Genomic DNA, 17,067 nt, shown 5'->3' with positions numbered 1-17,067 from the left:
AATTTTGGTGTGTATTGTAGCAAACAAATAAATTATTATCTTATCTTATCTTATCTATGCAAAGTTTGAACGGTATTTTTTATTCCCCCTGTATTATTGCGGCCTTCGAACAGTAGGTAATAATTTAATAAACATGTGTATTGCAAGTGACTGTACTATTTTGCGGCTTAACAATTATGGTTTTAAATGCCATATATCTACGAACATACACGGATTAACTCGGTTTCAGATAATAGCTGACGTAAGATGACGGACGCTAGTGACATCATTGATGGTTTTCGGTATTAACAAGAGATGGAACTGTTTGTAGTAGTCTCTAGTAATCTTTTCTTGTCCGGTTGCTACACGAGTTTCCAAAACAAAAATATTAAAAACTTGATTCTCACAAGTCTCTGTATTTTTACATAAATTACGTCCATAACTAGGTTATACGTAGGTACACATATTATATTTCAATCATTTTTGCCGACCCCCGTATTGGCTTACACAGCCACGAAAGACGTTGTTGCCCTACCTGACACTGCTTGAATAGTCTGTTAGAGACTTGGAGGCCGATGATGATTTTCAACAGGTACAGGAAAACAACCGTTGTTTTATTTTTTAGTTCTACACATAGGTACGTAAATGTAAACACAAAAGCGTCAATTTACTTATGGACACAGTGACATAGTCTCTCGTGGGTTACGGACACGCCACCTAACTATTACAAGGCTTTAGTGAAAAAGGGTACAGGTCCCATATTATATGACTTGTACCGTTTTTCACCTGCGCTCCGCGAGACTTGTACCCTTTTTCACTAGACCCACAGTAATACATTGGATAAAGAGTTCATTCGGATAGCAACTGCAACAGCAAGGCTGCTTTTGAAGCGTCGATACGGATCATGTTAAAAATGTTAAAATTGGTCTTAAAAGTGAGGCCTCATAACGGGCGCGCAGCGGGGCGAGGGCGAGGCTGAACTGAAGCTCGCTCGCTCCGAGCGTCCTTTCAGGCCTACACTACCTAATGCCGTCAGTCAAATGCCCTTCTAAATTAAGCTCATTTTTTAACCCCCGACGAAAAAACGACGGGGTGTTATAAGTTTGACGTGTCTGTCTGTCTGTTTGTCTGTCTGTCTGTGTGTGTTGTCCGTCTGTGGCATCGTAGCTCCCGAACGGATGAACCGATTTAGATTTCGTTTTTTTTTTGTTTGAAAGCTAAGTTAGTCGGGAGTGTTCTTAGCCATGTTTCATAAAAATCGGTCCACTATGTCGCGGTCGGGGGTTTTTTTCAAAATTTTAATTTTGTGGTCATTGAAAGCTGAAGTGAAATTCTGTAAATGGACATTTTCAGAATTTGGGTCCCCCTAATTAGCGTAAGTTGTTAACAAAAATTAACTACCTACGACGACAAACAAGCATAAAATCTGTCTAAAAATGTACTTTTCTCACATTCTGAATGAATAGCTTAAAGTTATGTAATTAACACAAAAACAATATTTTTATTGAAATTTCATACTTAACTATCGTCACAGAACGGACAGTGAGTTTTAAATTCTGAAAATGCCCAAATGATACACAACGGCGATATTTTATTACATAAAACAGTACAACTTTTTCAAGCATCAAAACCCTTCAATGTCTGATGTTAGTTTCATTTATTTAAATCTTTCAGTGCCTTTTTGATGCTAGTATAAACAAAGAAGAATAAAATAATAGATGCTAAGAATACCTAATGTTTACAGTTCTGTTTAGCACACTAGTTTTGCGAAACGTAAGATTGACAGATTGTTTTATTTTCGCGAAAATCGTAAAAAAACCAAAATAATCCCAGTTCTTTCGAAGTATTGAATACTGTACCACTTAGCTTGAATGCAAAAAAAAATTTGAAATCTCGTTCAATTACACATCTTATTTCGTAACAGTAGTTCACTTTTGTCTATTTCGAATATTAGGATATTTACGTGGAATTCCGTAACTAGGTGCTATCGATTGATGAATTGTTACAGTTCTCTAAACATCCCAGAAATAGCCGTTCGTAGTAAACAGTCATATGATTACACTCACCTAGCTATCTATTAGTATTAATAGTACATTACTACAGAGGCCGGGACAAAGGGGGTTGCCGGCCGAAGACATATAGACGGCCGAGCGAAGCGAAGCCGGATAGGTCTGAGGCGGGCAACCCCATTTTCCGCCGAGGTATGTGTAGTGCTTTTCTCAAACATGGTATGAAATAAATAAAGTCTACTGAAAATAGTAACTTTGGATGGCTGTATCTCCTAAACGGTGCGTCGTAGCGCAAAAATAATCGAATTTTCGTTCCCCTTTGATGAGTATACGCTTATAAAAAAACAAAAAGTTAAAAAAAAATTCAAAAAAAAACGAAAAATTTTTTTTTTGTATGAAAACGCACCCAAAATCAAATATTGTCTAGGGCCCGTACCAGTTGCAGTCGGCACGTCTATAAAGCCCCTTATAGTTTTTTTTTTAATTGGCTAAATATCTGGATGTTATGTCACAATTATCTGTGTTTGGAAATTAAAAAAGAAGACTGCCGGCCTTGGCCTGCAAGGTTTGTATGAAATTCCATTATCTATCAATCGTCCTAGCCGCACCTGCAACGTCATACTTCGCTGCCAATTATAAGGCACATAACATCAATATTTCATACCATGTTTGAGAAAACATATATACATAATTACACTTATACACTAAGCTTTTGCCCGCCGTTTCGATCGCGTTAAGCTCGAAAATTTTTAGGGAAGTAGGGGTTAGAAACAGACAGAAAGTAGCCGATATCTCTCTCTCTCCATCCCTTCAAGTATCTCCTCTTAAAAAAGTACGTCAATTCGTCGCTCCGTTTTGCCGTGAAAGGCGGACAAAGAAACATACACACACTAACTATTTTGGCTCAGTGATCCAAAGTTAATCTTGACCACCGAAACGAGAGATCGTCATCGGTCCCGATCCTGCGCAGCCTCTTGCCAGTCACTGACTTGAACTTGAAGCCGACGCAGATCCGCCACCACACGAGGACAGTGTGGTGTTGGATCTGCGTCGGCGATAGCGGCCCGCCGGACGGCCACCAGCCGGTCGGCCCAAGAACGCTCTCTTGACAGCCCGATCGTATAATATTAGTATGGATACATGTACCTATACAGACAGGCACATATGTACGTACAAAAACTCACGCCTTAACTCATTAGCAAATTCATTAGAACAACACTAGTTTTAGGATTGTTTACGAAAGGTTCATTTTTAGATTTGAATACAAAACCCATATTGAACCAAGCTCTTTCGTACAGAACTTAATTTAGATAGAAGAAACAAATTCATATATTTGTATAGGGGCCGAGCGTGTCAAATTTTGTACTAAAGTTGATTCTTGCCTGTAATTTTAAATATGTCTCAGGCTCTTGATTGTTCATAATTTTTGTGTTGTTGCAATTGAATATCACGTAACGAGGCATTTTTTATGTTTTGGTTGACTTCAGCTTACAAAAATTGACGCCCGAAAGCTGCAAGCTGCGAGTAAAGACGGACAACTCAGTGGATTTCACTGAGTTCATTTGACACGCTAAGTAGATACGTTTGCTTGATCTATGGTATATATGACATCTGTAGGCCTAGCACATGATGGCCGCGAGAGTATGTCACCGCGAGATAGATGACACGTCTTCCTCTAACTGTATTAATGACATAAGGACGGGTAGTCTATCTCGCGGCGACATACTCCCGCGGCCATCATGTGCTAGGCCTACTGTGCTCTTTCGTTTTCTCGCTGTATCCCAATACATTATGAAAGGAAGTCGCCAGCTCTTCGTTTACCTGGAAAATTTGAGCAATATTTTCTTTAACGAGTTTTCATGGTGTGTCGCATTTGTTTTCGAAGCTGTATTCATTATTACAATTAGCGCTCGATGTAATAATTATTTACTTACGTATGTAATTAATGATTATCATTTAGGTTGTATTAACCTATGAGTATCGGGCTGTAGTAGTTAGATATGACCAGCATATTCACTATTTACGCTTGTTGGTTTTCTATTCTTATACAAAATGATAATCATAGGAGTATATCGTCACTACTTTGAAAAAAACTTGTATCTTCTTCTGTCACTAAAAAGAAAAATGTAGTAAGTATGTATGGAATGCGTGTAGACTTATTGCGTTTTAACTTTGAGGAGCAGTGTGAGATACGAGATTTTTTCAAAGTAGTGACGATATTTTAAATAGCATACAATGCTGACCTATCAGGGTAATAAACTAATAACAATGAAATAAGGTAATCTCAACATTTACAAAGAAATAATTATAACAAAGCATGCTATGCAACCAGCTGAAGATTGGAACTGGTTCATTTTCTCAAAACACGGTGCCTAAAATTTTGTAACGATGGAGAGAGAAAACCAAATGGACCGGCTGAGGAATCGCCTCATCAGAATCCAAGAGAAGATACATGACAAAGTAGAAGATATCCAAGACAGAGTACAGAATAAGATAGAACAGTCAAAACTATCGCGATTTGTTTCCCATATATCGAGCGAAAAGAATTCACTCGACGGAGATCGGAGTTCAAGAGAAGATGATGCCAATTCTATCGATAAGTTATCGATAAGTTCCAATGAGAGGGAGAAATCGATACCTCACTTGGTAGTTGATCAAGCTGATGAAAATATTGATCCGACAGAGATGGAAGCAATCAAAGCGTGTGAAGGTTTCATAAAGATGGAGAAGAATAATGTTTTGTTTACGAGAAGAAGCTTATCGGCGACCAATTTGGCGTTTGACAGCGATGAAAGCGAAAGATCGAGTGACTCCTGTGTATCCAATGAACTTTTTGAAGATGCGAGGTAAGAATTTCGATGTACTTTGCTTACGACACATGTAGCGTACACAACAATATTATCACAATTTAGAAATTAGTCCAACAAGTCAGCATTATAATAATACGGACCTTTGCAATAGCCCATTTTCATAACTCATCCAAACTTCAACCCATAGACCTGATCTATTCTTTCCATTTTATTGACAATAGTTTCCAATGCCTGCTGAAACCGGTTCACGGGTATCTATTCATGTACCCGTGAATGGGTTCCAGCAGGCGTTCTACATGACATCAAATATCTCCAAACGGCCTCTACGTGTTGGATCTATATCCCCACGCACGCCTTATAAATGACCGGGCTCGAAAGACCCGAGAGTTTAAAAACGGAGAAACAAAGAATAATAATAATAATAATAATAATAATACGGCCTTGTGGACCGCGAAGTACCGTACTACAAGTACTTACCTGCGCCAGTTCTTGAAAATGGTCGTGCCACGCTCTATTGGGATCGATCTATTATCACTGACAGGACTATTGTAGCCAATAAGCCTGACATTGTAATAATAGATCGACTGCAACGCCGGGCAGTGCTCGTTGACATCACCATCCCCCATGATGAGAATCTCGTGAAAGCCGAGAAGGACAAGTCCAGTAAGTACCTAGACTTGGCTCACGAGATAACCGCCATGTGGGATGTTGATTCAACGATCATTGTTCCGATAGTCGTTTCAGCGAACGGTCTCATAGCGAAGAGTCTCGACCAACATCTTAAGAGACTCTCGCTAGGTGGCTGGATCAAGGGCCAGATGCAGAAGGCGGTGATCTTGGACACGGCGCGGATAGTCCGACGGTTCCTCTCTCTGCAGCCCTAACCACCGGCAGCTTGGGCCCTGCCCCGCTGCTGGCGGCACCCTAGGTTAGGTTTTTTATAATGTGTTTATATGTTTTTTATATTGTTTTGTATGTGTTTTTGTATTTTACTTTTATATTCATATTATAAAAAGCTTAGCCTAAGAAGCAAAATAAATAAAGGAAATAATAATAAAATAAATAATAATAATAATAAAAAAAAAAAAAAAAAAAAAAAACCGCTGACACTGACGGACGTGTCTTTGGATAAATTTTCACAATTTTATTTATTTTTATAGTATTTTTATCGCCGTTCTTGGTTTTTGTGGTTCAGTTTATGTGTATTTCTTACGCTACATTAAAATCATGTACAATGAAGAACATCCAACGAATTACTATACTATCTAAATACACGGATATCAGCATGAACTGTCAAACGGCGATAAGTGCATTGTGAAATTTGTGAAAATGTTAACGAGGTCACGCACCAAAGCGGCACAAAGAAACGCACGCCCACCATCCCCGCCCGCCTCGTCCAGCTCCCCGTCCGCATCGTCGTCGGGCGACGAGTTCGCCACGGCGCCCGACACCGACGGGTCCAGCGACGAGAGCGGGCCGCCGCCGCCGCCGCCGCCACGACCACCTGCGCGACGAGGGCGGCCACCGCTGCCGGCACGCTTGGGGCCTGCGGGACATCCTGCCCCGCCCACGGCTCCCGCTGCCGGTGGTGTAGTGCGTCGCATGACATGGACTCGAGAAATAAACGAGAATGTCATGCGCGCCTATTACGGGGCCACAGAGGGGGGAACCCGGCTATCCGCGTACCGTTCGAGAATGCTGCCTCTGTTTCAGGCACTCGAGCCATCCACCACCGTATCGGAGCAGCGGCTATCGGATCAGGTGCGCGTCATTCAGCGGTCAAAGCGGTTGGATGACGCCACACTTGATCGGCTCCGCCAGGAGGCTCTCGCTACTCGCGCGGACCCTGCCTCGGGGCGGGATTTGCCCGCCATGTCGCCGGACCCGGTGCCCGAACCCGACCTGGCACCGGAGGCGCCACGGGTTGATTCCGGTAACGACGGCGGGGACTTCGCGAGTCAGAGCGAGAGTGAGCCTGCCAATGAGCAACTGAGGAGGTCTTTGGAAGAGGCGATTACGCAGTATCGCTCCACAAGCAATCCTAGGCCACGATTACCACGTCTGCCCATGAATAGACGCAATCTAGCGCTAATAGGAGCCTTAAATGCTTTACTAGATCCATATATGCGGACTAGTAAAGATCTAGATGATACACACTCGATCATGTACTGCGGGGCCATCGCGGCGTGCCGTGTTGCTCGAGTCAAGTTTCCGGACGCTGACCGTGCAACTAGGACCGCCGAAGGTGTCCCTGCATGGCAAGTACGGATCGAGCGTCGTATCAACTCGTTTAGGACTCTCATTGCAAAGCTGATCTGCTTCAGAGGGGGTAATAATCGCCCCCGAGTAATGCGCTTTGTGAACCAGGCGTTCGCGGGGACGGACATCAGGCCCCGCGACTATTTGGCCAATGTCACAGAGCGCATCGACTTCCTGAAGCAGAAAGTCTATGCATGGGCAAGCCGTATTCGCCGCTACAGAAAGCGTGTGGACCGATTCCAGCAGAATCGTCTTTTTCAAAGCGACCAAAGGAAAGTATACCGAAGGTGGGAGGAAACCGACCCTCGTGTGTCTGACGTGCGGCTGCCGGATGCTACTGCCATGTCTGATTTCTGGCGTAGCATCTGGTCGGTGCCCGTCGAACACACGGAGGGTGAGTGGATGACCGTTGTCGAACGCGAGTGCGAGAGCATCGAGCCTATGGGGGCTATCACCATCAGCCCCGACGACGTAAGTTGTGCTACCCGTACGGCCCAGAACTGGAAAAGCCCTGGACCGGACGGATTGCACAACTTCTGGCTAAAATGGTTTCGATGCTCGCACTCGCATTTGGCAACGCAATTTCAACAAGCCCTCGATCTTGGTTCTCTCCCACCTTCCCTAACAACTGGTGTTACTTTCCTGCTCTATAAGTCCGGTAGTACCACGGAAGCAAAAAACTACAGACCCATCACGTGCTTGCCTACACTTTACAAGCTCCTTACATCCATTTTGAGAGCAAAAATTAACGCGCATATTGTCGCTAACAACATTCTGGCTCCCGCTCAAAATGGATGTAGGGTTGGGTCCCGTGGTACTAAAGAGCTCCTCCTCATAGACATGACCATCTGCCAACAAGTTCGGCGGAACAAGGGGGCCATTTCGGCCGCTTGGATTGACTATAAGAAGGCCTATGATTCGGTGCCTCATTCATGGCTGAGAAGGGTATTGGAGCTGTATAAACTTGATGCAGCTTTAATATCCTTCCTGGCTGCATGTATGAGGCAGTGGACCACAGTCCTTCGTCAACCAGGAGGCAGGGATGGCCCCCTGGCCCGCAGGACTTCATAAGGATTGAGCGAGGAATATTCCAGGGTGACAGTTTGAGTCCATTATGGTTCTGCCTAGCTCTGAATCCCCTCAGCACGCTGCTGAAGGATTCTGGGCTAGGTTGCCGGCTTCGGAGAGAGGGTGAAGTCATCTCTCACCTTCTGTACATGGACGATCTCAAACTATTTGCACCGAACACCCAAGACCTGATGGTGCTATTGAAAACCACAGAAGTTTTCAGTACCGCCATCAGAATGGAGTTTGGTGTCGATAAGTGTGCGGTCATGCATGTGCAGCGGGGGAGGTTGTAAATTCAGAAAATTTACAACTTTCTGAGACGATGTCGTTCAGATCTATCTCTGAATCAGAAACCTATAAGTACCTTGGTATGTCACAGTCGTTGGGTATTGAGGATGTTGGCATTAGACGGTCGGTGAAGGAGCGCTTTTTCAGTCGGCTGACAAAAGTCCTTAACAGTCTTTTGTCAGGAGGCAACAAAGTGCGCGCCTTTAACGCCTGGGTAATGCCTCTACTCATATACTCCTTTGGCATACTACGGTGGACCCAGACTGAGCTGGACGCCCTGGATCGGAGGGTCCGCTCACTGCTTACCACACACCGTATGTTACACCCGCGCTCGTCTGTTATGAGATTGTACATCCCACGGAAGTGCGGAGGTCGAGGCTTCCTAAACGCCAAAGATCTCCACAACCGTGAGGTGTACAATCTCAGGAATTACTTCCTTAACAACGAGTGCGGGATGCATCGTGATGTGGTGGCAGTGGACGGAAACCTCACGCCGCTCTCCTTGGCGAAACAGAACTGGCGCAAACCTGTGGTACTAAGTACTGCGGACCGCAAGGCGGTATGGGAGAGCAAGCAGCTACACGGGCGGTTCTACAAGGCCCTCACGGGACCCGATGTAGATCTGCTCGCATCGGTGAACTGGTTACGATTCGGGGACCTCTTCGGAGAAACCGAGGGTTTTGCCTGTGCAATTGCGGACGAAGTTATGATGACGAACAACTACCGGAAATATATCCTGAAGGACGGTACGGTCGACATTTGTCGGGCATGCCGCCGTCCCGGAGAGTCACTCAGGCATATTATTTCCGGTTGTTCTCATCTTGCTAACGGCGAGTACTTGCACAGACATAATCTCGTAGCCAGGATTATTCACCAGCAACTTGCTCTTCAATACGGCCTTGTGGACCGCGAAGTACCGTACTACAAGTACTTACCTGCGCCAGTTCTCGAAAATGGTCGTGCCACGCTCTATTGGGATCGATCTATTATCACTGACAGGACTATTGTAGCCAATAAACCTGACATTGTGATAATAGATCGACTGCAACGCCGGGCAGTGCTCGTTGACATCACCATCCCCCATGATGAGAATCTCGTGAAAGCCGAGAAGGACAAGTCCAGTAAGTACCTAGACTTGGCTCACGAGATAACCGCCATGTGGGATGTTGAATCAACGATCATTGTTCCGATAGTCGTTTCAGCGAACGGTCTCATAGCGAAGAGTCTCGACCAACATCTTAAGAGACTCTCGCTAGGTGGCTGGATCAAGGGCCAGATGCAGAAGGCGGTGATCTTGGACACAGCACGGATAGTTCGACGGTTCCTCTCTCTGCAGCCCTAACCACCGGCAGCTTGGGCCCTGCCCCGCTGCTGGCGGCACCCTAGGTTAGGTTTTTTATAATGTGTTTATATGTGTTTTATATTGTTTTGTATGTGTTTTTGTATTTTACTTTTATATTCATATTATAAACAGCCTAGCCTAAGAAAGAAAATAAATAAAGAGTATAATAATAATAATAATGTCACAGTCGTTGGGTATTGAGCATGTTGGCATTAGACGGTCGGTGAAGGAGCGCTTTTTCAGTCGGCTGACAAAAGTCCTTAACAGTCTTTTGTCAGGAGGCAACAAAGTGCGCGCCTTTAATGCCTGGGTAATGCCTCTACTCACATACTCCTTTGGCATACTAAGGTGGACACAGACCGAGCTGGACGCCCTGGATCGGAGGGTCCGGTCACTGCTTACCACACACCGTATGTTACACCCGCGCTCGTCTGTTATGAGATTGTACATCCCACGGAAGTGCGGAGGTCGAGGCTTCCTAAACGCCAAAAATCTCCACAACCGTGAGGTGTACAATCTCAGGAATTACTTCCTTAACAACGAGTGTGGGATGCATCGTGATGTGGTGGCAGTGGACGGAAACCTCACGCCGCTCTCCTTGGCGAAAGAGAACTGGCGCAAACCTGTGGTACTAAGTGCTGCGGACCGCAAGGCGGTATGGGAGAGCAAGCAGCTACACGGGCGGTTCTACAAGGCCCTCACGGGACCCGATGTAGACCTGCTCGCATCGGTGAACTGGTTACGATTCGGGGACCTCTTCGGAGAAACTGAGGGTTTTGCCTGTGCAATTGCGGACGAAGTTATGATGACGAACAACTACCGGAAATATATCCTGAAGGACGGCACGGTCGACATTTGTCGGGCATGCCGCCGTCCCGGAGAATCACTCAGGCATATCATTTCCGGTTGTTCTCATCTTGCTAACGGTGAGTACTTGCACAGGCATAATCTCGTAGCCCGGATCATTCACCAGCAGCTTGCTCTTCAATACGGCCTTGTGGACCGCGAAGTACCGTACTACAAGTACTTACCTGCGCCAGTTCTTGAAAATGGCCGTGCCACGCTCTATTGGGATCGATCTATTATCACTGACAGGACTATTGTAGCCAATAAGCCTGACATTGTGATAATAGATCGACCGCAACGCCGGGCCGTGCTCGTTGACATCACCATCCCCCATGATGAGAATCTCGTGAAAGCCGAGAAGGACAAGTCCAGTAAGTACCTAGACTTGGCTCACGAGATAACCACCATGTGGGATGTTGATTCAACGATCATTGTCCCGATAGTCGTTTCAGCGAACGATCTCATAGCGAAGAGTCTCGACCAACATCTTAAGAGACTCTCGCTCGGTGGTTGGATCAAGGGCCAGATGCAGAAGGCGGTGATTTTGGACACAGCGCGGATAGTCCGACGGTTCCTCTCTCTGCAGCCCTAACCACCGGCAGCTTGGGCCCTGCCCCGCTGCTGGCGGCACCCTAGGTTAGGTTTTTTATAATGTGTTTATATGTTTTATATTGTTTTGTAAGTGTTTTATTTTATTTTACTTTTATACTCATATTGTAAAAAACCTAATCTAAGAAAAGAAATAAATAAAGGATATAATAATAAAATACTTTATTGCACACTACAGAAGAAAAGAAACATAATTCAGAACAGATACAACGTGGTAGGTAACAACAGGCGGTCTTATCGCTAAAACAGCGGTCTCTTACAGACAACCATTACCATCACCATTATCATCAGTTGACGGATAAAAAAATTGATGCAAGCGGGAAAGGTCAACCTAAAAACAATTTTTTGATTTCACTCATACCTAAGAGTATAAACTGACAAATTTGAGTGGTTTGTGTATTCATTATTTACACGTTCGCCTAACAAGGAAATTGATTTCAAACCAAATAAAATGACACAGTGGCGAAACGTGAGTTTGCTATATATTTTATTTTGTTGAGTTAAGATTTGCGGAACTGGCAGTTTGACCTGTGTGATGTGATTGACAGAATGAGTCATCATTGTATTCTCTGTTTGTATTGATTCACATGGTTGCACGCACGAATGTTATAGCATGCAATGCATCGTTAAAAAACTCGTTAACTTTATTCGGTCCGTCAGTTTAAGATAACACATGTCAAATGTTGCTTTAAGATGGCAATGACGAAAAATCATTTTGCACATGTAATTTTTATAGCTAAAGATGAATGTGCTGTGCACAAATCATCCATCCAAGTGTAGCCGTAGTACCAAAAATAGATTATCTTCGTTAAGGTTAAAAAATATTCTCTTATTTTGTGTAATTTCTTATTTCCTAATTCAAGATTAAGTACAGGTAATTGATATATTTTATGAACGAAAAAGGGAATTTGTAGGCTGATACAGCAACACATTTTCTTAATAATAGTTGAAGCTACTAAAGTCTATCTTTACACAGTAGGCATTTTCTATTGCCTTATATGGTAGGGTTTCATACCGTCGGTCACCAGATGACTACTCTTGCGTAAACTATACTTTCGTTAGCAGAATATTATTGCCACATCTTAAGACCGAGATAATTTGTCCAAGTAAACAGTGTTGACTAATGATTTATCTCTTCAGGCCAGAACCTCGCCCACGCTCCGGGAGCCTGCCGGGCGCTCACACGGTACTACAGAACCATCTGGACATCCCCCCTGCCTTCAGCACATGCACAGAGCTGATCGAGAGGCTCGGCAACCGCTTTCCTCGTCTCAAGGAGAAGGGCGACCGGCTGCATAGGGTACTACGGATTGTGGGAGTGGGTGTTATTAACATGCATGGATATTGTGAATAACCCTCTCGCGTCTTAAGAGCTGGAACTGCTGAAAGTTTTTGTAAATTTTTAAAACAAATAACTTGAAAATGGTCTGGTAGTTTCTCTAAAACTACAGAGTCATCTGGACATCCCTCCAGCCTTTAGCACCTGCACAGAGCTGATCGAGAGGCTCGGCAACCGCTTACCTCGTCTCCAGGAGAAGGACGACCGGCTGCATAGGGTACTACGGATTGTGAGAGTGGGTGTTATTAACTTGCATGGATATATTGGATATTGTGAATAACCCTCTCGCGTCTTAAGAGCTGGAACTGCTAAAAGTTTTTGTAAATTTTTAAAACAGATAACTTGAAAATGGTCTCGTAATTTCTCTAAAACTACAGAATCATCTGGACATCCCTCCAAGGGCTTGAAAGAAGGCGGCGGTCCTCTGAAAATAACCATGCATTGTTTTATTTTAAATACCTACTTTTATCGTTATTCTCGGTAAGGCTAATTTTGTACTTACGGTAAATCTCTCCTAACTGTTTTACGGCGTATGTTATTGCTTTACTTAGGCAGTAATAAAATGACGGGGTGGGGCAGAGTCGACATAAAAGTATGAAGGCCGAACGAACGACCATAAGTTACAGGGCACCTGCCACGAACCACGTTCATCATGTTGCCTCTCTGACATACGTGAGCATTTCTTATTTTTTGCCATTTTTTTTATTTTGACCTTTTTAGGGAATTTTAGGTCAATTGTACTCAGAATCAGGAGTACTTTCAATCGCATTTGGAGACAAAAAGTGTCCCAGAATTTCCATACATTTTATTACTTTCCTCTTTTGTTACCCCACACAACATGTACGGAAAATGGTAACACAATAAGAAAAAATTATATGGGACAATTTTTTTAACCACTAGGATTGAAAAAGCTGGTGATTCTGAGTAGAATTACCTAGCATATTTTTTTTCAAAACTATCACATTTCATTAAAGTGGCAAAAAAAAAGAAATGCTCACGTATGAAGGTACAAATACATAAGTGCGACAGGGATTAAAAACGTCAAGCTTGGTTCGCAGTAGGCCCTATGTATTTAGGCGCATGTATTGTATGTATTAGTAAGTATTTTACTAACAAAGTAAAAGTGTGTAAGTTGGCTTTATTTTAACGAACTAGTTCTGAGTGTAATTAAAACATGTAAATAAACATTGGTTATTAACAACATATTTTTGTAATTTTTACTTTTGTAATGTTGACTTATTCGAACATTTTCCCTGTTTTCTTGGTTTTACTAATCTGACATTATGTAAGTTCCTGTAACTGGCTACCTACATAGCTATACAGAATTGTTTCAATATTATTGAAATACGATAAAAACAACATAATTATTTTGTTCTGGATTATCCCAGAAATTTTTACGTAACATACCTACTCGTAAATTGGATTTTAAAATGTTATTCTAAATAATTTTTAGAATTTCCCACAATACCATACTCAACTATGATCTATCTCTGACTATATTTGACCTACTTCGGGTTTACATTTTGTCTATTTCTTATTTCCAGTATCTACTAAAGAACACACGACTAAGCGACGTGAACAAAAGGCTCAAAGCTCAAATATGGAGTTCAGTAGTCACCATCGTGTTGGTAGAAGCGAAGAATCTCCCTGCCATGGATATGGACACGAGGTCTAGCGACCCTTACTGTAAATTTAGGTAAGTTCTTTTACTAGATCAGCAATTCCCGTTAAGTTTGTACATTTGGATCACGTCTCCGATTTGGATAAAAATTGGTAGGCTGATAGAGTCCATAAGGCTGAGCAAGATCCACTAGGTTTCCCAAAATGTCCTATGTAGTTTGTATGAAACCTTCCTTTTGACACATTTTGGGAATCTTGCTCAGCATCATGGACTCTATCAGCCTACTAATTTTTATCCAAATCGGAGACGTGATCCAAATGTACAAACTTAACGGGAATTGCTCAGATATTGATTTAAACTGACGCGATTTGCACTCATAATTTTAGAACTAAACGTGACTTAATCTCGTATTAACACTTACTTTAAACTTAAGTTTTGGCCCGACGTTTCGAACATCACGTTATGTTCGTGGTCACGGGCAGACACCACGAGCGAGACCCGAACACGACACGGACGCGGTCGAGATAACCTGGAGTCTGGACTCCTTTTTGAAAGAATGGCCAGTTGTAGCCCAAGATCGGAAAGAATGGAAGAAGGGGGAGGCTTTTTTGCCCAGCAATGGGACACAATAGGCTCATGATAATACAGTAAAACCCGGGATTTCCCGCATATTACTCCATTTTACGCTGGTCCCTACAATTTGAGACTTGTTTTCAGACATTTTTTCACTGTTAATACGACTCGCGTCCCCGCTTAATACACCATCTAAAACCACCCACCTTGCATTAGGTACTTTACAACTTTTTTTATGCCGGTTCCGAAACGATCAGCGTAATATAGAATAGAATAGAATAGAATATTTTTTTATTCGTAAGCACTTAACAACGACAACATCGTTTTAGAACAAGAAGAACCCACCATATTGCAGGATTTTCTAAGATATTCATCCATAGACGACAATGTTGCAACCTATGAAGTGCTTTCAGTCGAAGACCTGATTGAAAGCATGTAATTATTATTGTGTTCCAGGTTAGGTAACGAGAAATACAAAAGCAAGGTCGTATGGAAGTCCTTGCATCCGTCGTGGCTGGAGCAGTTCGACCTGCACCTCTACGATGACCAGGAACAGATCCTAGAAGTCACCGTGTGGGACAAGGATAAGCAGACCAAAGATGACTTCCTAGGAAGGTAAGTTATTTCGAAGGTATTCGGATTGAAAACATCGTGAGGCTATGCAACTAATTTGTGCCTAACGCCTGAGGTAAACTAGCATTTGCCCGCGGCTTCGCTCGCGTTAGAAAGAGACAAAAAGTAGCATATGTCACTCTCCACCCCTTCAACCATCTCCACTTATCACGTCAATTTGTCGCTCCGTTTTGCCGTGAAAGACGGACAAAAAAATAGACACACACACTTTCCCATTTATAAATATTAATAGGGATTTAAAGAGCCCTTCAAGTAATTACAATGAAGATACTTGGACATGACTCTGTCTGGGTTCGAAAATTCGAAAAACTGCGGGGCACTTCTGGATGAGATGAGCCCAGGACCGGGATAAGTGGCGTACACGAAGGGAGGCCCTATGCTCAGCAGTGGGCGATTAATGGCTGAAATGATGATGATGATGAACCTGTAAAGAGGAGCTTCAATGCTGGCGCGCTTGGGTGGACCCACGCAGTGTCTTACGGAATGTTTTATCTTATGTGCGTTTTCACATTATCCGATCCGATATAGGATGTTGGATCGGTATCCCATACATTTATGTGCGTTTTCACATTATCCGATTCGATATCAGATATCGGACCGATGTCCTATACAATAAAGGCGCCATGTTTTGCCTTTGAAATCCTTCCGACATCCGAGATCGGATCGGATAATCTGAAAACGGTCTAATCCGCCATCTTTGATTTTTGGTTTTGAAATCCTTCCGACATCCGATATATATCGGATCAGATAAAGTGAAAACACACTAATACCTACGCATGTTTTGTTAATCTCATGACTAGATAATATTACCGTACCGAGTGCCTTCCATTTGATACTCGTAACTCGTAACATAGGTCTTGTTAATTAATTGTGCAAATCATGCAGATCAGAACAACAATAGTGCATTGTGTACCTATCCCTTCGGGCAACATACGTGATGAATAACACTAACGATGTAATTGTAAACTGTAAGATGTATTATTTTACCTCAAAACTATATTTACTCTGATACTGAAAGGATAATATAATGGTTTGCGGTTTTCTTGAATACGTACCGACCGTGTTGTAATGTGAAGAAGAGGGTACATTCTCGCAATCAGAACAGATTTCACGTATACTCGCTATATACTCGTATTTTATAGAGCTACTACGTTAGTCGTTTCAGGAAATAGCCAATCTTCATCATTAATCAGAGACTCGTTTAATGAAAAAATTACCTACGTAATTATTCCCGAACATCGTGTTTGAAACAAAAGTTTTATCCTACAGACAGTCTGAAAAATTCATAATCTTAAAAAAGATTTGTATGCAACCTGTCAGTTCAAACTGACACTGACAGATCTGTCAGTGTCAGTTTGCATACAAATCTTTTTTAAGGTTATGAATATTTCAGACTGTCTGTGGCGTGCCTTAAGATTTGGCTGATGTATACTCTGTCAAACAAGTCCCTAGCACCCTAAAGAAAAGGATGCATATAGTTTTCTTTGTTCTTATTTACTGACAGACTTGTTTGACAGAGTATAACAAGTTTCCGTCGCCTTAGTGCGTTTTCACATTATCCGATCCGATATCGGGTGTCGGAAGGATTTCAAAGGCAAAAATCAAAGATGGCGGCTTAAATGCATGGGTTATCGGATCGGATAATGTGAAAACGCACTTAGGTGTAACGTGCTGGAAACGCTGCAAAGCAT

General features: G+C 42.9%; 1 protein-coding gene across 5 annotated transcripts in view; it reads left to right on the top strand.

Annotated features, from left to right (window-relative positions):
• Window positions 1–17,067, top strand: part of LOC125234586 (multiple C2 and transmembrane domain-containing protein) — a 45,641-nt gene that overhangs the window by 18,475 nt on the left and 10,099 nt on the right. For 2 of the 5 annotated variants that reach the window (XM_048140920.1, XM_048140893.1), the window contains exons 2-5: window positions 4,218–4,834; window positions 12,351–12,510; window positions 14,094–14,245; window positions 15,200–15,358. In XM_048140920.1, coding sequence (XP_047996877.1) covers window positions 4,377–4,834; window positions 12,351–12,510; window positions 14,094–14,245; window positions 15,200–15,358 — 929 coding nt within the window. In that variant the 5' untranslated portion in view covers window positions 4,218–4,376. The remainder of the gene's footprint in view (window positions 1–4,217; window positions 4,835–12,350; window positions 12,511–14,093; window positions 14,246–15,199; window positions 15,359–17,067) is intronic. The other 3 variants (XM_048140903.1, XM_048140912.1, XM_048140885.1) reach the window with 3 other exon arrangements.

This window comes from Leguminivora glycinivorella, chromosome 2 (assembly GCF_023078275.1).
Source record: "Leguminivora glycinivorella isolate SPB_JAAS2020 chromosome 2, LegGlyc_1.1, whole genome shotgun sequence".
In the NCBI taxonomy this organism is placed as follows: domain Eukaryota; kingdom Metazoa; phylum Arthropoda; class Insecta; order Lepidoptera; family Tortricidae; genus Leguminivora; species Leguminivora glycinivorella.
The sequence above is the reverse complement of the archived record's forward strand: the minus strand, read 5'-3'. Positions and strand labels throughout refer to the sequence as shown.